Source organism: Cydia fagiglandana, chromosome 24 (assembly GCF_963556715.1).
Source record: "Cydia fagiglandana chromosome 24, ilCydFagi1.1, whole genome shotgun sequence".
In the NCBI taxonomy this organism is placed as follows: domain Eukaryota; kingdom Metazoa; phylum Arthropoda; class Insecta; order Lepidoptera; family Tortricidae; genus Cydia; species Cydia fagiglandana.
Genome location: NC_085955.1, coordinates 8,644,827 through 8,667,270, shown reverse-complemented (window position 1 = coordinate 8,667,270; position 22,444 = coordinate 8,644,827). Strand labels below are relative to the sequence as shown.

The window sequence follows — 22,444 nt, the reverse complement described above, 5'->3', positions numbered from 1 at the left end:
TCTATGACCAAGATAACTCTACATCGAATTTTATAGCACAGATTATGCAAGTATTATTTTAAACGTCATTATTTGATAGAAGTTTCAAGTTGAAAGAACACTTGCACAGTCTGAGCTATCTAAATCACCGCAGAGTTATCTTGGTCGCAATCTATGCGTTTTTTTCTGCCTATTGTTTGGTCCCTAGAATTAACATAAATAAAATAACATTTATCTCATCAAAAGATGAAGATTTCCGTTAAAAAACTAACCTAAGTCTATCCTGCCGGATACCGGGCCGGCAGTATCCAATGAGGATTACCTCCACCTCTGACAAAAAAAAAACTGGCGTATATCTGACTTTTTCTATAAAAAGGGACCTTATTGTCGATGGCGCTTACGCCAATATTAACGATGCTCCGATATAAATACAATGCCGCGCGCCGCTGTGCGGCGTAAGCGCCATCGACAATAATGTCCCTTTTCATAGATAATGCTCAATATTTTCAGTTTCGACGACATACGCACGCGACTCTCGGCGAAGGAGCGCTTGGCGGAGCAGGAGGCCAAGGCTAAGGAGAAAGAGCTGCATCAGCTCAGGGCCGAAGTGGCCCGGCTCACCAAGATACTGGTCGAAGAGAGGTAATCTCATACCTTCCGTTTCATTTCAGTCGTATAATGGCTCCTCTACACGATGGACCAGCTCCGGCCACTCCAAGGGACGCAGCCATGCGGTAGAATGAGATAGCAATATCACTTGCTCCCTCTAACGCATAAATGCGTCCCTTGGAATGGCCGGCGATGGCCCATTGTGTACAGGGGCCTTAAGGACTATCCATATGGGCAATAAGAATGGGGAATGAAGGCCAGTACTACAGTGTGACACAAGACCCTTATTAGGGTTCCGTACCCGAAGGGTAAAACGGGACCCTATTACTAAGACTCCGCTGTCCGTCCGTCCGTCTGTCACCAGGCTGTATCTTACGAACCGTGATAGCTAGACAGTTGAAATTTTCACAGATGATGTATTTCTGTTGCCGCTATAACAACAAATACTAAAAAGTACGGAACCCTCGGTGGGCGAGTCCGACTCGCACTTGTCCGGTTTTTTTACAAGTAGAGGCACGTGCGGTTTTACTTAACAATAGACAAAGGATTAGCCGGGCCAGCTACAAATCTAACGACTATTACTGAAATTGGGTTGAATAATTTTACGGTTTAGACCCACTTGTTTTCTAGTCACTCGCGCAACATGTTTCGGAGAGCCTAGGTCTCCTTTCTCAAGGACTAACAGTGCGAGCAGCGTTCACGATGGCCGTGTATCGCGACGAAGGAGATCTAGGCTCTCCGAAATATGTTGCGAGAGTAACTAAAAACAAGTGAGAAAAATAGGGAATCTAAATACTTCATTCATAATTTTTAAAAGTTGTTGAACTAAAGTGTCACCGTTTGAGGAGTACAAACTATGTTTTAATTATTTGCTCGAGTTACAGGCCACACCCGGTATATTATATATATATGAGTACCCACAACACAAGCCTTCTTGGGCTTACTGTGGGACTTGGTCAATCTGTGTAAGAATGTCCTATAATATTTATTTATATTTTGGTCGCAGCTCGCCAAGGCTCGAAGCGCGCACTATGGCGGACGGCTGCGAGACGGAGCCCGGCAACGAGTCTTTTTTAGCCGCTGCCGCGCCTCGAGCATGTGAGACGCAACCGAACGCGCCTCGGCGAAAGGGTAAGTAGGCTTATCCAGTGAGACACTCCTCCTTTCATGCTATCCCTTTCTAATGGATAGCACTATCCCTTTCGGCTATTTAGGATTGTCAAAATTCAAGTGATTATCTATCTAGATATCTTATCTGTGGCCGTGCACGCAAAAGGATATCGAGTTGTGTCAACTCTAATAATTGCTCGGAGCAATGCTGAGCCGAACCAGGGGTGCGAAACTCCTTACTTCGGTAGAACTCGGCTCCGCTCGGCTCAGCATTGCTCCGAGCAATTATTAGGGTTGGCACCACTTGACTTCCTTTTGCATGCACGACCACGGATAAGATAATCACTTGAATTTTGACAACCCTAAATAGGCGAAAGGGATAGTGCCATATATTAGAAAGGGATATCTTGATTCGACCCTGAACTGCTGTCAAACTTCGGTTTTGTAGGCAGTGTCCTTTCTGTACGGTAGTACTATTACGCAAAGGCACGTGCCCGAAGGGAGGAGTTTCGCGGCCCTGCCTTAAAGTAGAACGTGTAGTGTGTGCTACACCTTAACCCACACATATACAGTGTTAGAGTATATAAGGCTACACAATAATCATTTGAGAGGCATTATACCAATATCATAGCAAGCAGTCGTTTGTCTCTACGTCCCACCTCACATGGCGACCCTGCCAGTGCGGCCTTGCGCTGCACTGGCGGCGCGCCGCGCCAATCAGTGAAGGCCGAGATCTTTATGCTTTATTCTCACCATTGCACTATGTTCCAGGGGGAACCCTCCGCACGCCCGAGTTCCCCCGCAAACGCCTGACGCTCCCCGAGCTGGCGCCGCTGCCGCCCGAGGCGCGCCGCTCCGCCATCGAGATCCAAAATGGCCGCCGGCGCGCGCGCAGCGTCGACCTGCCCGCCGTCCAAGTGCCCGTGCGCATCAAGCAACTTGAGGAGAAGCAAAGGGATTAAGCTTATAACAGGATAAAATGAAATAGGCTAGTTTTCTACAAAGGGCGTATTCAGAAATAAAAATCGAGAACCCGATTCTCACAGATCCCGGTGTTTTTGGGTTCTTTCAACTCAGAGAATCACTGGCATATTCAACTCTGACGATAAAAAAATGTCCCAAAAATTTGTATGAAAATTGTGCATTCCATTTCCACTGCGTCACGCACATTCAAGTGAAACATTTTTTCATACTAAAACGTGACGTAATGGAATGGACATTTTGGGACATCTTTTTTTTATGGTGGGATGGAGAATGCTGTCGATTCTGAGTAGAATGAGCCCAAGAACGTCCAGATGTGAAAGAATCAGGTTGTCAATATTTATTTCTGAAAACGCCCAAATGCTCCAAAAGGTTATAATTATTTAATAAAATATTTAACTCAGACCATGCGCGGCTCACTCCGCGATTTCGTCGCTTTGCTACAGGTAGCTAAAAGTACATCCGTTCCATCCCAATTTTGGGGAAAGCCATAAGCCGCGAGTGGCGCTGTCGCCACCTAGCGGCCATATCTGTCCTGATCGTAACTGACGCGTTTTGTTAGAGTGAGTCTTCTGTACCTAGTACTATTATTTATTCTGTGCTCAGACGCAGTAAGGTAATGTAGATTGTTTTCGTCATATTATAACTAAAAATGACATATTAATCAGTCTAACTAGTGCCAATTAGAAAAGCACAAAAAGGAAATAAAAGTACATAATTGTGTATTGACATTAATTACACATTAAACCACATGTACATAAGACCTTTTGTACACACACGTACTGAACAAGGAATAAATGATATGAAATTAACTTGTTCACAGGAAACTAGCCTATTTCTCATAATGCAAGATTACTGCCAATGAGAGTATACATTTTATGTCTTTTAAAACTTATGACGGCTACCAGGCCCCGTAGCCAACATGCCAATCCGTAGCGAATGAAACACAACTGTCAATGTCACACTAAGGGGCTATTCATAAATTAAAATAATTTGGCCAAGCCCGAGATAGCTCGAGGCATTTAGTGTTCCGTACGGCTACCATCAGTTTGGCATTGACATAAACGATATCGTGAACGTAATTTACTTCCTATAGGTATATCTCTTTCGCACTAATATGTCAGTACGAGCGAGATGCACAGAAAGTAAATTACGTTCACGCCCACGGTAGCGTTTATGTCAATGCCAAACTGATGGTAGCCGTACCGCTCGCATCGTTACATTTTACAGAGGTTGTTTGCCTGTTTTAATAGGATACCATATTCAACTACACACACAGAACAATAGTACAAAGTGTCTAAGTGCGAAGGCCGAATGCCGAGCTTTAGCAAAATGTCATCGCTTTAGCACAAAGCAATAGTACAAGTGTCTAAATGTGAAGGCCAAAGGCCGACCTCCGCGTAGCCCGAAGGCCCGAAGCGTCCAGGATGTCAGTGCTTTAACACAGAACAATAGTACAAGTGTCTAAATGCGAAAGCCGAAGGCCGAGCTCCGCGTAGGGCCGAAGGCCCGAAGCGTCCAGGATGTTAGTACTTAAACACAGAACAATAGTATAAGTACCTAAATGCGAAGGCCGAAGGCCGAGCTCCGCGTAGGGCCGAAGGCCCGAAGCGTCCAGGCTGTCAGTTCTGTGTTTAACCACTGACATCTTGCAGGCTTCGGGCCTTCGGCCCTACGCGGAGCTCGGCCTCCGGCCGTCGCATTTAGATACTTGTATTAATTACCTGTGTTTAGAACTGACCTCCTGGATGCGTCGGGCTTTCGGCCCAATGCGACTTCAGCCTTTGGATCTTGCGACTTAGACACTAAACTTGTACTTAAAAATACTTGGAAAAGTTACGGGAGGCGCGCGTCTGTCGGACGCTTCGGATCTTCGAATCGCTCCTTCGGCCTTTGCATTTAGTTAGATTCTTGTACTATTGCTTTGTGTTTGAATACCGAAGTCGAGCATCTCGCGAATGCTTGATGTATTATAATAATTTAGAGTAAGGCCAAGCGCGCACCACGATTTTTTGTCCTGCGATTATTTTGTCGCAGAAATGCAACGTATGTGTTTATATGTTAGTGCGCGCATATATATGTGACAAAAAAATCGCAGCGATTTTAAAATTGTGATTTGTCACATTTTTCCGCGATTGTTTGCGACGCGATTGTCGCAAAGTGAATTGCAGCATGCGGAGTTGTATGGCCCCGCGCGCACTATGATAATAAAATCGCACCCCGGTCGGACCTCAGTCGGCATTTCGCTCAGCAAACCAAATGTTGACCATTTAATTATGGAAATAGACGGGGATCACCTTTGTGTTATAAATGCTCAAAGTCATACAGCAATCGCATATTAAAGACACGTTTCATGACAAGCGACTGGTAGGAAATCCATGTTGAGAATGAACAAATCGTCGACTTTTTCATCGCAGTGCGCGCAGTGAATTTTCTGCGATATATTACAGCGCGATTCTAAAATCGTGTCGCAAAAATTAAAATCGTGGTGCGCGCTTGGCCTATAATACCTTAAATGTGTATACTCCTTCAATTTGAATTTAGAACTCTTTTTTTTTTTTTTTTTTTCTAGTTTTATGCCATATATATAGACTTTAATATTATTTAGAACTGCTAAAAAACAAGATCGGCTTACTTTAAATATTTCGTCAATTTTACCTTTGTTTCTAAAAACTGTGATATTTAACTGTCATATACTATTAATGTCTTCCAAAATTATTTTCTCGTAACAGGACTGAGGGGCTACCGCGAAAACCGAAATTCGCAATTTGCGGGGATCTTTCTCTTTTACTCCAATGAAGGCGTAATTAGAGTGACAGAGAAAAATGCTCGCAATTTGCGAACTTCTATTTTCGCGGTTATAGCCCTGAATCTTGTTGCTCACCGATCCGTTCAAAAATATACATAAGTACTGAATATAATTAATAGATATTATAATTATACAATTAATACAGAAATGTAATGGTACTTAATGAAAAGGAATATTGTGTATATTGTTTCGACGAATCAGATACTCTCAATAAAATTTATACATGAGGCCAAAGCTGTTCATAAATATTAAATGACTTTATTATCTCTATACGCCTTACTAACTCTATGTATCCTATTGTGGAAAAAAAAAACACAACGACAGTCAAGAACGGAATTCTTAATTTGAATTTTTCAGATTTTTGAGATGCCTAGTCCATTGTTTGGAAAGCTCGTTCGAAATTTAAACTTATTTGCAATATAATAAGGTCGTATTTTGTAGATCCCTCTCGTACTTATAGTAGGCTATTGAGATAAAATTAAATATCCCACAAAAATAAGCAAGCAGAATTAAACTTTGTGTCAAAGACATAAGTCATAAATTTCAATGCCAAAGTTTTAACTAAGGATGTTTCTCGCTAAAATTACTGCCTAATATGAATTGACCAGTGTAAGCATCAGTTTGCTAGCCCTAAGCAACCAAAGGTCAAGCTGCAGTTGAAAAACTAATAAAGATAAAGTTAAGCTGATAATTTTCCCGCCGTCTCCATGCTTCTTTAAGTTGGGTATTGACTGGTCAGCTGCCTGTTAGCTATAGTTTTCGCGAAAATCGCCAGGACAGAGGTGAAAATTTTTGTATGAAAACTTGCAACTTTAAATGCATTTTTTGACGAAACTATTGCAGTCTAAAATGAAGTCAAAATCAGTCCATCGACTCAATTTTTTGCAAGCTTTCTAATGGTACCCCACACGATTCTTACAAATGAAAAAAGTTTCAGCCTACCCCTCTCAACCCCCTAAATTTCCCCCTTTAATAAGAAATAAGCAGTTTTGACTTATTTACAATATGAGTGGTGGTAATTGCTATAACTGTTCCAAATTTTAGGTATCTATGTCAAACGGTCTCTGAGAAAAACGTATTTAACTGATTTGCAAGACCGAAGTGATCCCATAAGTGTTCCGTAAACAAAGTTTTGTACGGAACACTAAAAACTACGTCATTTCAAATTAGGGGGGGAGGGGGTTCTGGTCATCGGATGATGGTAGGATGACGTAGGAGGAAACGGGGTTATTCGAAGCATGATTTTTGAATGATTTTAGGGGGGCGGGTCAAAAATCGTCAAAAATCGATGACATAATTTATGGACAGCCATTGGGGCTTGGCTAGGTTGATGTTGGTACAGGGAACGGGTACCTAAAGTGTAAGCAATGGTGAATGAAGGATTGTGCAATATATTACGCTAGGGCTCAGTGCCGGCCCGAGCCCTTGATCAGGGTTGAGCAAAGGTTTTGGTGCCCTTCGTTGAAGTTTCAAGCGTATTTTGGGCCCCCGCCACAGGCGTCTTTTAAAACTTTTTTTACTATTTTGCGATTTTGGCGCCCTCCTTGCCATCCGGCGCTTAGAGCGGCCGCTCCACTCGCTCTAACCTAGATCCGGGCCTGCTAGTGTGTTCTCTTCTACAGCCCTGCTCGCCTTGGTTTTGACTAGGGCTGACTAGGCTAATGGGGGTTTTTCGATACAAAACCGACCAAGTGCGAGTCGGACTCGCGTTCCAAGGGTTCCGTACATTAAGTCCGACTCACGCTTGACTGCACATTTCTAATAGGTTTTCCTGTCATATATAGGTAACTATGATGTGTATTTTTTTCAAAATTTTAGAGTTTTGGAGATAAAGAGTGGGGGGGAAGGTAATTTTTTGCCTATTTTCTTGAATAACAGCTAAACTATTTATCCTTAAATTAAGTATATAAAAACAATATTTGAGATTCTTACAAAGCGAGCTCTTTCATTTGATATGTAACACGATATTAGGAATGGCCAAAACCATTTTGCTTTGTACCTTAAGAAAGTAAGATGTTACCCCTAAAGGTGGTAGTCTAAGGGTGGGGGGTAAAAGTAGTTGGTAGGATATGGATAGTGACGCTGGCCAGCGAGTCGTGTCAGAAGCTATTTTTTTAAATTCTTTATATGGCAACTTTTTTCCTATCAAATAAGCTGTCAGTTTCAAGCTGTCAATGAGCTGTCATTTAATTTCATGGTAATTTTATTGCCAGGTGCGGTTTTTATTGAAATTCCCGCGTTTTTTTGTGACACGACTAGCTGGCCAGGGCTAACCGCGAAAATCGAAATTCCTCAATTGCGGGCATTTTTCTCTGTCACTCTAATTACGTGTTAATGAGAATAAAAGAGAAAGATCCCCGCAATTTGCGAATTTCGGTTTTTGCGGTAGGTCCCCAGACTCTAGGATATGGATTATGCAATATTAAATGCTCGTGCGTTCCCTTCTTTAGATCTTGGCTGGCACACTACCGTGCGCCGTTATTAGCACAAAATTATGTTACAAAGATTACTATGTAACGCAAAATGTTTCGATGTCTTAATGCCGGCGGCCGATCGTAAGATCAGGCATATGGCATATCGTGAAATTCCTAGGCAGCTACACAGGCTACGCGGGGCGTCTATTTCTGGGCAGTTTGCCCTTCGGGCATCTGAAGCAACCTAACGAGCCTCTATCCTACCTATATATTGGTTTAATGTGACTATCGTCAAAACATTACACAGGAACATTGCGATCTGCCTCATCTTACGATCGGCCGCCGACATTAATACAAATATGGCTTAAATCAAAATAACGATCTCCAATATAAATTTGATGTTCTTTGATTTCAGCCTACCGTTGTGTTTTTTCTCAAATAGGCATCTTAGTATCTTGTATGCCTTCTCTTCTCAATACATATAAATCATATAATAATAGTTATATAATTTAAATGTTCTTACGATAATTATCGACTGAAACCTATGCATTGGTGTGCAATACTTAAATTGTAATTAAGTACTTAATACTCTTTACTGATTATTCAATAGTGATAACATCGAAGAGAAAAGGGTAGCTCAAGTACCTACATACCTTTAGAAATAAGTTACTTAAGTTAAATATTTTAAGTGTGTGGAAATCCACCTTTTGGTGTACGTAGACTACGTATATGTGGCGTTATCTATGAAAAGGGACCTTATTGTCGATGGCGCTTACGCCATTATTAATGATGCTGCGATATAAATACAATGCCGCGCGACGCTGTGTGGCGTAAGCGCCATCGACAATAAGGTCCCTTTTCATAGATAATGCCCCATATTAATCGACTTGGTGTTAACACTACAGTACCCCTTCGATATAACAAAATAGGTTCCTTTTTACTTTACTGGCGTTATTCAATTTATAAATTTCTATACAGGTAAAGTCTATTCCAATAGAACTTGCTAACTATGTAAACAAACAACGTAATTTTGTTTTATCACTGTTTCTCTTTGAATTTCCACACCACCTCATCAAATACCATTGAAAACCATACACTATTGAAACGGTCCGTTCCGTAAAATACATAAATATGTAACTGTATCTTGGATATTTAATTAAAAGATTAAAATGGCTTCATAAGTTAGGTTATTAGAACCTGATGGAATGGCGGTTTTGATCCATTTTGAGAATTTTTCATGATAAGCCAAGTAAATATTTCTGAATCCATTTATATCTTTTGTGTGTATCGTAAGTTTCGTTCAATGTATGACTCAAATACCAATACTCGTAAAGTTGTATTTACTTGTTCGTTTTGTAAATATTATTTTTTTTATAAATAAATTTAAAACAAAATCGTGACTTCTATTTTTATAACTTGGTCAAGCAGATCTTGTCAGTAGAAAAAGGCGGTAAATATGAAAAATGTAGGCGCGAAGGGATATCATCCCATAGAAAATTTGAATTACGCACCTTTTTTTACTGACAAGATTTGCTTGACCAGCTTATAATACTTTTTAAGCTCAACCCTTTCCTTGCCGACCTGGCCTGTTTGTATTCCGATTTTAGTAGGCCCCATTGGCACGAGCGCTGTTTCAACGCGTTCGCAAATTTAGTATATCTTTCTCTTTTACTCCAACTAAGGCGTAATTAGAGCGACAGAGATAGTTGCTCCAAATTAACGAACTTAAATTTTCAAGGTTATTGGGAAATAAGTGAGGTCCATTTCCACAATATGTCGCAAAACATTGAAGTATTTTAGAAAAAGGATAATGTTTACTATTAGCTGGTCAAGCAAATCTTGTCAATAAAAAATACGCAAAATTCAAATTTTCTATGGGATGACATCCATTCGCGCCTAATTTTTTTCATATTTGCAGCCTTTTTCTACTGACAAGATCTGCTTGACCAAAGAATATAATACTCACTAGAGTCTGTGCGGAAAGAGAAGAGTCGTGGGATTTGAGGGCGCGCCAGTGCTATTTTATGGTTTTTGCTATGCTGACAACACTGGTCACGTGATTATAGTACGACACTAAAGGTCATGATACTTGAATCCCTTTTGTTCCGGTTTTTTACCACGGCTTACTAAACGGAGCCTGGTTGTGGTGTCGGCTCGTCAACTCAATCCTCTGATTTAGCGCAGGCACTAGTTTTCTTTTTAAAACACACTTGTTTTTATGTCTCAGATACTAAAAAGTGACAGTGCGATTGACAAAACTGCTAAAACTAGTTAAGAATCTGCCCAATACAACTGTAATTTTAGTACCAAAAAAGAGAGAGTCTCATTTATGTACTGCCTAATCTGTGCAGCCCAACAGTTAAAACCGGGTAGATCGGGTAGAAATTGGGCCATAGAACTGTAATTTTATCTGGGATATATTTCACCCATTGTAAACTTGTAATGTATGTGTACATTATTGATAATAAATATGAATAAAAATAGTGCATAAGTAGGTAGGCCTTATTGGACTATGTCCGGTTCTCTCATCTCACGATATTTTACTTCGCCGAAAAGTCACTGCTAAATATGAAATATAATTTCGTAACTAACAGAACTTACAAATAAAGAAATATTTTATTAGAAAAAGTTTTATTCAGAATCTAGTAAACGAACTTACAAATAAAGATATATTTTAATAGAAAAAGTTTTATTCTTTGTAATCGAAGTCTGTCACTTATGTTTGAGCTAGCTTCAGAACAACCAGGGACACTCATAGAACCAGTAATCAGTAATCAGTGTATTTATTGCTTTCATAGGTTATACAGGTTGGTACATTGTATTGGTTCAGCTATGAAACCCTGTAGGGCACTGCAATATAACTTAAATCTAAACTGTACTGAACTATCTTCATCTGAACTGGATGTGCTTGAATCCGGCACGTAGATTACGAATTCTTGCATATCACCTACTTAGCGGTCTTTTATTCGAGATGCCGTAGGTACTTTTACACAATCCTGAAAAAGAAATTACATATGAATATGCATAAAATGGCAAGTATCAAGACTATTTGTCAGTTATTTTAGAGATCATGAATGACCTGCATATTTATGAAAAATTATATATTTTGAATGAATATACTTACCGATTATGTACCGGAGACAAGTCACTTAGGGGGCTTATTAAATAGGTAATTATTTAATATTAAATACAACATCAATACCCGCGAATAGCGGAAACACGTTCCGCGACTTTTTGTAAGTCGATAGTCAGCTTTTAGCCGTTTTCTTCCCGCTGCCAAAACCGAACAATGTTAAATATAATTTTCCTTGTATTTTTATGTACGGTTTTATCGTGTTTTGAAAATATTTTATACATAAAACTTGCGGTTTTTGTTAATAAAAATATACAATGACAGAAGTTTGTTTACTTTTTACAAGACAGGTGTCAAAGGTTTGATTGCCATATAAAATTTAAAATGTTAGTTACCGTTTCTGCCACGACTCTTCTCTTTCCGCACAGACTCTATGCTTGACCAAGTTAAGTAGCTAACACACTACCGCACCGCACCAAGGTCATTGTGGGACGCACCCATAAGTAAAAGGGAGAAAGCGATATCTCTTTCTCCCTCTTACTTATGGGTGCGTCCCACAATGACCTTGGTGCGGTGCGATAGTGTGTTAGCTACTTTATATTTATCGAAAATATTTGATTTGACAGTGACTTATAGTAAAGCGTTAATGAAAATCAAAGCAAAAACAAAACGCGTCAAACGTCAACATGACATTTAATGGACATAACCTCAAAACCATTAAATTATAAACTTCATCGCGATATTCACGATTACGTGACTAAAAATGTCTAATAACAGCCTGTTTTTGAAGTCTGGCTTTGTGAGGGCGCCTCTGCAGAACGGCGTTGGCCGCTACGTATGCCAATTGCAAAGAATTGTGCTTAAATTCTGTAAAAGTCATGGCAGCAGTCGCGGTATGAGGTGAGCTTTTTATTTACAAATAATAATCCATTGCTTCCGCTTAAAATCAAATCAAATAAATATCATTTATTATCAGGCAACAATGGCCCATAGATACATACCTTACAAACTAACGTACATACAATAGTAAAATCTTACAAGCTAAAAAATTATTTCGGCGACACGGCGGTTTTCAGTTGTGTCGCATGTTCCGGTGTAGGATTTGGCAGATTCCCACGGAACACGTGTTTTTTTAAAAGCTTAAAAGTATTTATCAGTGGAGCGATCAGCTAGTTGGTTACACCATCTAAATAGGAATACATAAGTGTTTCAGATTAGTATCTTCCATCGGGTATTCATGCAAAATAATATTTCACTGACCGACACGAGAGAGATTTGGCTAACTATCCAAGTCCAAGCTAAACCACATACATATTTATACAGTATTACAGTAATTTGCAACAATATCATGAACAACTACTGGCCTAAAATTGTATGATACATTCTTAAAATGTATGAGTAATTAGATATTGTTGACCATAATATTATTACAGTGGCTGTACAGCCGTAGTCCACTGTAAATATCAAAGAGGGATTTAAATCTATTCCATAAATCATGATTTCCATTGCATCACCTATACAGGGTAATTTTTGGACCGTTAGCCATATTGTGTGAGATGATTAGTGGAACGTCCACAACCACTCAATCAAAATGTATGAAACGGCCAAAAAAATTTTTGTGATTTCGGAGTTGGTTCCAAAGAAGAAGTTGTTCAGTATGGCCTAATCATCTCTCACAATATTGCTAACTGTCCAGAAATGACCCGTTATATTGTTGGTTGTTTAGGGACTTCATAGAGCAGGACCTGGTGGAGTTTGCACGGGAGAACCCTGGAGTGGTGGTGTACCTTAAACCTCGGCGTCACCGCGCCCCGGTCGTTGTCGGAGAGTACTGTAAGTTAATAGATCGTTCACAGACCAATAGTGGGGTAGGATTTGAATCATTTATAATAGTTGAATTTTGTACAGTACACTCATTATGCCAAAGAGGGACAACACCATTATATCTTATACGGAGTTACATACAGGTTTCGGAATTATACAGATAATTATAGTTATTTATTTTCTTTGAAATCTTTGAATTATTGGGGCTTTTTTTTAAATTTATGTTATCAAATTGATAATTATCAGGCATAATAATCACCATAATTATCAAGATAACTATCGTTGATAATTATCCTTTCGAACCAGGGATGTTGCAGATGCAGATTTTTTAACATTCGCGGATGCGGATATTTAAAGCCTCATCATTTGGTACTTAAAAAACGTGAAATATTAAATTTTTAGCATTTTTTAAATCAAAACCGAAACGTTTAGTATTTGAGTAAGAATATAGGCGTTTTATTTAATAAACAGACCGCGTAGCCAACCTGCCAATCGCTAACGCTCCGTAGCGATCGAAACGCAACTGTCACTGTCGCACTTATACAGAAGAGTGACAGAGAGACATTAAGCTTTTCGTTGTAGAAGCGATAGCGATTGTAACCTTGGCTAGCGGCCCAGTTACTTTATCCGACTTTTCGCGATCTAGACGATTTCGTTATATACCTATAATGACGAAATTACCTAGCACTTAAGCCACCGGCGCCGCCGCTAATACGTTCCTGTAACCGACTTGGTCGACGTCCGCACCATGCGGATGCTCCGCATCGATTTTATGCGGATGCGGATGTTCCGCGGATGCGGATGCGAATATTCGCAACATCCCTGTTTCGAACCCTGGTTACATATATGTATATCTTTGTTTCCAGTAAACGGCGACCGTGTCTGGATGAACATGTGTAACAAGCAGCAAACAGAAATAACCAAATGGATGGAAGTACTCCGCACCCAACAGGGTGATGTGTCCAACACCCGACTTAAGAAGTATCAGCACACCGACCACCCGTCCATACAGGGTGCCTGGACGCCTTGGACGTTTAAAGCACCTGAACTTAATACCGCTACGCTACCGGATGCAGAGTTTGGAAGGAATGACAGGTATCTTCCTGATATGCCCACTTATAGTTCGTTTTTAGTGTTCCATACAAAACTTTGTTTACGGAACACTTATGGGATCACTTCGGTCTTGTTTTTTTTGGCATTAGATATAAGGTAAATAAGTTACGGCAAATATGTAACAATTAAGAATCTAATACGATCATTTATATTTTATATTCTTCTGCTTTCATAAGTAATAGTTACTGATTTTTAAAAAGCGTTTATCAATTAAAGACATGTCAAGATCGCTTACCTTCTTTCAAGTTCTTTCTAATGCTAAAAAAACCGGCGGAGCGCAACGCAGATCACTTTAAAATTATCAATGTATTTTATTCACTATTTCATACCTGAAGGTAACTTAATGCTTTGAAACCAACCTCGGAGCATCACGGAGGATTGTTCCGCGGCATCGAGGAGCACGTTAGAGGATACCGCGGTAGACGCCGGCATGCCGCGGCATCCCCCGGTATGCGCCGAGGCCGCCTGAGTGCGCCGGGGTAGCACCGGGACGACGGGGGAAAACTCGTACACGCTAGTCAATCCCTTTTGATAGAGTACACGCGGCGGCATGCCGCGGCATCCCCCGGCCTGCGCCGAAGTGCTCCCTGGTGCGCCGGCCACCAGCGCCGGACTAGCGGGCGCTCGCGGTATGTCGGGGGATTTTACCTCACCAGTGTGCGCTACGCGGCGTAAATCCTTCTCGGTGGTCTGCGCTGCGCTCCGGTTTACGCAGTGTTTCATATAAATTCCATAGTAGCAAAATCGTTTTGACAGAAATAAGAAACTGATTTGACTAGTAGTCAAATACCCTATATTCGCGTGTTTTTGTCCATAGACTGCCGCGTTCGGCGACGGAAGAGCTGCGGCTGCTGTTTGAAAAACAGAGGCTGGACGAAAAACAACTCAAGACTGGGGAGTAGACTACAAGTATTAAGAAATGTAAGCCTTAAGGTGACAGTCCATTTCCAACGACAGCAGCACTACCATTAATTTTACTATAGAAATTGACAATAACACCGACGTGTTCGTACTATAGTTCGTTTTTTTAGCATTAGAAATAAGGTAAACAATCTTGACGTGTATTTTAATTGAAAAACACATTTTAAAAATAAGTTACGGCAAATATGTAACAATTTAGAATGTAAAACGATCATTTATATTCTTCTGCTTTCATAATAGTTACTGATTTTTAAAAAGCGTTTTTCAATTAAAAGACGTGTCAAGATTGTTTACCTTATTTCTAATGCTAAAAAAACGAACTATAGTAGTGCAGCTGCGGTCAGAAATGGAATGTTACACTTAGAACGCACTGCGATTAACCTTTTCGACGCCGTGTTTAAAGCTGTCACTCGGACGCCACGTCACCGAAGTGTCAAAACTGAAATTGAACTTTATGCATATGCACGTAGGTCCATGTTACTCTGTAGTCTGTGACCGATTAATCTGCCTTTGGCAATGGACCTGCGGTGCGGATATATCGGTTGGCGTCCAAAAGGTTAATTTCTTGTGGTATCAGTCTTACAAGTGAGTGTGGTTATGAAGCATGCCGTACGCAAAGAGTTCATTTGTGACGTCCCATGGGTAAAGGTACGTTATGGCGGCTGGCGCTTACGTCGCATAACACTGCAATAATATTTGTGCGCCGTTAATAATAGCGTAAGCGCCAACCGCCATAAGGTACCTTTACCCATGGGACGTCACATTTTAGTATAACTGGCCAGCCTTCAATAACTAGCCACCTTATACTAAAATGAATTCTGTTTATAGGTGAATAGAATTCATTTTTAGTTTATACTAAAATGAATTCTGTTTATAGGTGAATTTCATTTATAGTTTATACTAAAATGAATTCTGTTTATAGGTGAATAGAATTCATTTTTAGTTTATACTATAATGAATTCTGTTTATAGGTGAATAGAATTCGGTTTTAGTAACTGGCCGCCCCAGTTACTAAAACCGGCCAGTGACTGGCGAATTACCCTAATTATAATTAGTTTTAGATTGTACAAATATAGATTTATGAAATAAACGCTTGTTTTTTATTTTACAAGTATTGTATGCTTGAGAAAATTAAACAAAATATTTTAGTAATAACATATATTATTTAATAGTTGACAAATCTAAGGCACAGTCGCTATCAGATATATCGGAGCGGCCGAGGTGTTCAAAAATATCTGTACACGCACTCTAACGCCTAGACCAGTGGTTCCTAACCTGGGGGTAATTACCCCCGTGGGGGTAAAACTGGTATTTTGCGGGGGTAATAAGCTGACCTAATATACAATACAACAAACGTACACATTGTATTTTTTATTACCATTGGGAGAAGGGGTAAAATCAGGTTCCCTAGTTATGCCCCGTTCGCACGGCAGCTTTTTCAACGCGCGTTAAAAAAAGCGTTTGAATGACACAAATGGATAGCCTTAGAGGATATAACCAACGGAGACGCCATGTCTAAAATTTTCGGTACAAAATAGTCTGCCGTTTTTTGCGGGGGAGGGGCAGATCAAATGTATAGAAACGTCATGCCAGATAAACGTCAGTCCATACATATGGTTGACATGTGGTTGACCATTGGCCGCCTATTTTCGACCCCCCTAGAGGGGAACCCCCTGTTAATGGCGGCTGCATTGTTAATTACTCCGAGTGGATAGCCATGTATGTATTCACACGACAGCGGTGGCGCTTTTTATCAAGCGTTGTTGGATTTTCGACTTTAAGCCTTGGTCGTTAAATCGAATTTAGAGTGTTGACAGATTCAAGCCCTTTTTTAACGCGCGCTGAAAAAGCTGTCGTGCGAATGGGGGCTTAGGCATAGGGGTGACCGGACTGAAAAAGGTTTAGAACCACTGGCCTAGACAACAGAGGTGTGTTCAGATATTTGTGAGCACCTCGACCGCTCCGATATATCTGATAGCGACTGTAGGTACATAACTTTTAACAAAAACTTAATAATTGACTACTTACGATAACTTTATAGAGATCAAAATAACTTATAGGAATCTTCTATTGTACACTTGTCATCATATATTATCGGAGCGGCCAAGGTGTTCACAAATACCTAAACAAAGTCTCTAGTATCAAGACTAGAGATGCCCCGGATAGTGAATTTGGCCGAATACCGAATATTGGGTATGGCATGCGAACATTTTGAATCACAATTATTATGAAAACTGTTCGCCAACAAAGCACAATGTTTGCCAAGATATATTTTTATGTTGAACAGAATTAATGAATCTAGTTAGAGTCAATCAAATCAGACCCATGATAAAAATAAAATATTTTGTAATCAACAAATGCTCAAAAACGTGTCTTCGTATTTAACTACTTTGGGGTCATCCATTAATTACATCACACGTTTAGGGGGAGGGAGGGGGTCAAGAAAATGTGACATATTGTGACATGGGGGAGGGGGGAGACACAAACTTTGTGACGTCACTTTAAATTCATCAGTAACCGAAAATGTATTTAAATTATTGTATTCACTGTACATTTAAATAACAAGTTTTTAAAACGATAATCGTTTTTAGTCGTTTAATTTTCTTTCCTAGGCAGTTTTGGGTTATAAAATTACTAATATTTATATCGTCAAAAATATTTTGAAAAAATATTAATAATACTTAGGTACTTACTTAATTCGATTTGGCGATTTCGTAGAAAAAATGTGACGTCACACTAGGGGGGAGGGGTTTGCCAAATGTGACCAAGTGTGACAAGGAGGGGGGAGGGGTCAAAAAACCTAGAAATTCGTGTGACGTAATTAATGGATGACCCCTTTCCAAGAATACATTTTAAATATTAAACATACCTAGTTTTTGGTTAAATGTTGTGTAATTTTTTTTTTAGGTAGGTGCAACAAAAATTCGGTATTCAGTCGAATAGCAGGTACGATTCGGCCGAATACCGAATATTCGGCAAAGTGGCCGAATAGTTGATGAATATTTGTGGCATCTCTAATAAGATGGTGCATACTACACTGTACATACTATATTTTTTGAGCACCTTGGCTACTCCGATATATTTTATAGTGACAGAACACCAATAACAAGTGAAAATAAAACATACCTACCTAATAAACTTTGGATATTATCTTCTTCACAATATTATTCTAATATATGGTACAATCGGGGACATTCGCGGTGAACCTTAAGGGCAAAAATCGTTTAAACGGTCAGGCGATATCATAAAAGCGATGACCCTTGCAAATGCATGGCACTTACAAATGTGGGTATTGAAAAAAAACTTAGCCCAGATAAGAGGTTGTGCACAAATCACGTGAGGTGTTTTCGGCTACTTTTCTATTTTTATCTTTGACTATTTTTCTTAGTTTCGTTCACTGTAGAAAAATACACGTGAGGTCTCCTTATACCCCCGAATGTCCCCGATTGTACCCCAAAATACATTTTTGTGTGATTTTTCACGACTCTTCAGTTTTTACTTCTGGCTTTAGTTTATCTTTCTTCTTCTTTGAATGTGCGTTCCGTTTGTGCACCATTAAATACCTGCAAAATGGAAAGTGAATGATACATGTACACATCAAATTTCCATTTGTATCATATAGAAATATGGGGCATTATCTATGAAAAGGGACCTTATTGTCGATGGCGCTTACGCTGCACAGCGTCGCGCGGCATTGTATTTATATCGGAGCATCGTTAATAATGGCGTAAGCGCCATCGACAATAAGGTCCCTTTTCATAGAAAACGTCACATATAAGTAAAGAGAGATTGGTAACTCCATACATCAGTTTTCTTACCAAAACGCCAATTATTCCGTCCGTAGTCGACATCTAACGTCAAGTAGTGGAACTATCAGTACTGCTACTTGACACCAGATGTCGCGAGTGTCTCTACTGACGAAAAATGTACTACTAAAATAATTTACAAGTAATATTATTGAAAATAGACTTCCAGTTAATCCGGTTATAATATGAGCTCAAAATTTATTAGAGCATTAGAGTTTACGTTCGTCGCGACATCTATTGGGGGTCATCCATTAATTACGTCACACGTTTAGGGGGAGGGAGGGGATCAAGAAAATGTGACATATTGTGACATGGGGGAGGGGGGAGACACAAACTTTGTCACGTCACTTTAACTTCATCAGTAACCGAAAATTTATTTAAATTATTTAGTTCGCTGTACATTTAAATAACAAGTTTTTAAAACGAAAATAGTTTTTAATCGTTTAATTTTCTTTCCTAAGCAGTTTTGGGTTATAAAATTACTAATATTTATATCGTCAAAAATATTTTGATAAAATATTAATAATACTTAGGTACTTACTTAATTCGATTTGGCGATTTCGTAGAAAAAATGTGACGTCACACTAGGGGGGGAGGGGTTTGCCAAATGTGACCAAGTGTGACAAGGGGGGGGAGGGGTCAAAAAATCTATAAATTGGTGTGACGTAATTAATGGATGACCCCTTGTCAACTAGCAGTACAGATAGTAGTAGTACTGTCAAGTGACAATAGATGTAGCACCGACCGGAAAGTCTAATGCTCAACAACATCTATGGTCACTTGACCGTACAGTGAACGTTAGGTATTTTTTATTTTTCGCTTTCTTTACTTTCCAAAAGAGCGTCAAATTCTTATGTGCCCAAGGGCCCCAGCATAGTTTAAGACGGCCCTGTACAGAACTAATAAAAACCGGGCAAGTGCGAGTCGGACTCGCGCACGAAGGGTTCCGTACCATAAAGCAAATAAAAAACGGGAAAAAAATGCAAAAAGAAAACGGTCACCCATCCAAGTACTGACCACGCCCGACGTTGCTTAATTTTGGTCAAAAATCACGTTTGCTGTATGGGAGCCCCACTTAAATCTTTATTTTATTCCGTTTTTAGTATTTGTTGTTATAGCGGCAACAGAAATACATCATATGTAAAAATTTCAACTGTCTAGCTATCACGGTTCGTGAGATACTGCCTGGTGACAGACAGACGGACAGACGGTCGGACGGACAGCGAAGTCTTAGTAATAGGGTCCCGTTTTACCCTTTGGGTACGGAACCCTAATAATTACACTAATTACTACATACCTATGAGTTTTAAAACTTTTCCCACATTCACATTCATGCTTTTTCCCGTCGCTATGCACTCTCCGCATGTGCGCCAGCAAATATGACTTGCATTTCAATGTCGACTTGCAAATATCACACACATGTTTACTAGCGCTATGGACATTCCTCCGGTGCGTGGTTAAAGCGCTTAAATTCTGCAAAACGGCATCGCATTGGTCACATTTCACATCCATTTTCTGTAATCCTTTCCGCTGACGTTTCCCAAAATGTTTCTGTAAGTGCTTGTTCAAATATCGCTTGCACTTGAAGACCAAATCACAAAATTCGCATGTGTATTTACCCATACCGTGTACTTCATGCATGTGGCCATGCCAGGCGCTGTATGAATACGTCTTATGGCATATATTACATTGGTGAGATCTGTTTGTTACTTGTAAAATTCGAGGTTCATTTGTGGAGTCAGTCATACCATCTCTAAATTTTTTTTTATAGTCATTGTCTTCATAATTTGTCTTTAGCGAAAAATTATGTTTTGGTTCATATGTTTTCAGTTTTTTATAGGAGTTGCAAGCTTTAGGTTTATACGGTAACATATTCGTAATACTTTTGTTATGTGTAGGCATATGACGCTCAATAGACTTAATGTTGTCGAAGTAGGAGTTGCAGATATCACATCGGAAGTATACCGGATTGGTGATAGTAACTTGTAGATGGGACAGATTGTGTTTGTAGACGTCATATCTGGAACAAACAATGAAATATCATTGTTAACAAACAATGGAACAAACAATGTTCAATGTTATTACTAAATATTTATCATCCAAAATCATCATTTAAAAGTCAATTCTACCAGCAAACATAAGAAATCAACTCAAATTTTGCATTTGATTACTATGCCTCACATGTGAGTAAAATTCAACTTTGCTATCAGTTTTTGAAGTGCAAAGTAAGCCTTTCCGAGCTACAATCCGAAAACAATATTTGTTTCTTAGTGAACAGCTGTTAGAGGCACTGCATAGTCATTTTACAGCATATAAATATAACCATGATATAATAACTATAATGTTACTAATACTTCTATTACCTTATTTGAGTGTTTCATTAATTTTTTGACATTTTAATGTAAGTAATTTGCCGTTGAATTACGAACACACACATGACACAGGAACATTTTAAAGGACTAAATTTTATCGAAGCTGACAAAAAAAACGACAAAACAGAGATCGAAATCGTCAGGTGACAAGCAAGTCACTTAATAACAATAATAACACATTATAATTATTGGACAATAAACCGTGTTACAAGTGTAATAAAGTGCATTGTTACTTTAATTTTTTGATAGTACTTAGTGACTTTTGCTCGTCACCCGACGAAATAATAGCACACTACTTACCGGTCTAAAAAGTATCTATAGCACAACGAGCATTGTATACCCTCGGGCTCCACGACCTGTTTAAAGAACAGCGGCTCCAGAAGATTGCCGGCTGCAAAATTATCTACACACCAATCTACGTCATCATTTGTTACTGCCTCTTTCTCAATTTTTATGTCGACGCTGAACAGCGACTTTTGAAAATTGTCATTATTGTCGCGTTCCATTGTTTGGTCTGCTTTTAACGCGACGTCTAAAGACTGATCCATGGTTTAATAAATTTAATAATGCTTCTTCGTTGTTTTGCGGGTTTAAACGCATTCTCAACCGGAAAGATTTATTTGTTATTTATTTAGTATTCACATGTGCATAGCAGTAGTGTAGACAGAGTAGACATGACGTGACTTTGACATAACAGTTTTTTTTTATTATAAATTTATTACGAGCATTAGCAACTTGGCCATCAGGTCTCGACGCGACACGATGAAAAGTGTCAAGCCGACTTTACAGGGTACCTAGCCAAGGTGACAATCGTTTGTGCTGCACCCTGGTCTGAATTGCCATCTAGTGTCAAGTAGCATAACTAAGATAAATTTAAAAGTTGAAAAATTACTGTTTTGGGTGAGACTTGAACTCACGGCCTCTGGATCGATACTCCAGCGCGCTGCCATCTGAGCCACCAACACCTTAAGCGCCCTCCAGACTATGCGCGTGAATCGCGGGCGAAGCCGCGAACGCGAGTGTGGAGTCGATTTCGCAGGTCTACGTTCAGGACTCCACACTCGCGTTCGCGGCTTCGCCCGCGATTCACGCGCATGGTCTGGAGGGGGCTTTATCCATAGTCTCACCCAAGACAGTAATTTATTCTAAGCTTAATGCCCCCTCCAGACTATGCGCGTGAATCGCGGCTTCGCGCCGCGATTCGCGCACGAGTGTGGAGGAGGCTTAATAGCATCGTTCGCAGACGTTTCTGTTTGTTAAAAATTAAAATAACTAAGTACTAATACAGATCAGCAGATGGAGCTAGTAGGTTCTTGCCTCTAATATTGCCAAAGATATAATTATATAACTCATGCTATCTATGACAATTCGCGTTTTGGTTAGAAAATTAATGTATGGAGTTACCACTCTTTCATTACTGTTGTGCTGGAGGT

General features: G+C 39.6%; 3 protein-coding genes across 3 annotated transcripts in view; 2 read left to right on the top strand and 1 right to left on the bottom strand.

Annotated features, from left to right (window-relative positions):
• LOC134676434 (myosin-11-like) overlaps nt 1-2,696 on the top strand; it is a 49,835-nt gene extending 47,139 nt beyond the window's left edge. The window contains exons 13-15 of the mRNA XM_063534830.1: nt 490-621; nt 1,595-1,719; nt 2,470-2,696. Coding sequence (XP_063390900.1) covers nt 490-621; nt 1,595-1,719; nt 2,470-2,660 — 448 coding nt within the window. The 3' untranslated portion in view covers nt 2,661-2,696. The remainder of the gene's footprint in view (nt 1-489; nt 622-1,594; nt 1,720-2,469) is intronic.
• A 9,003-nt stretch (nt 2,697-11,699) lies between these two features.
• LOC134676428 (large ribosomal subunit protein mL43) lies at nt 11,700-15,923 on the top strand. Its single transcript, XM_063534822.1, has 4 exons — nt 11,700-11,875; nt 12,702-12,808; nt 13,666-13,894; nt 14,730-15,923. The coding sequence occupies exons 1-4, from the start codon at nt 11,739-11,741 to the stop codon at nt 14,812-14,814; spliced, it is 558 nt and encodes a 185-aa protein (XP_063390892.1). The 5' UTR covers nt 11,700-11,738; the 3' UTR covers nt 14,815-15,923.
• A 90-nt stretch (nt 15,924-16,013) lies between these two features.
• Nucleotides 16,014-21,672, bottom strand: LOC134676411 (zinc finger protein 525-like). Its single transcript, XM_063534799.1, has 3 exons — nt 21,312-21,672; nt 19,937-20,659; nt 16,014-18,396 (listed from the first exon to the last, which is right to left on the bottom strand). The coding sequence occupies exons 1-3, from the start codon at nt 21,557-21,559 to the stop codon at nt 18,312-18,314; spliced, it is 1,056 nt and encodes a 351-aa protein (XP_063390869.1). The 5' UTR covers nt 21,560-21,672; the 3' UTR covers nt 16,014-18,311.
• Between the last annotated feature and the right edge of the window lie 772 nt (nt 21,673-22,444).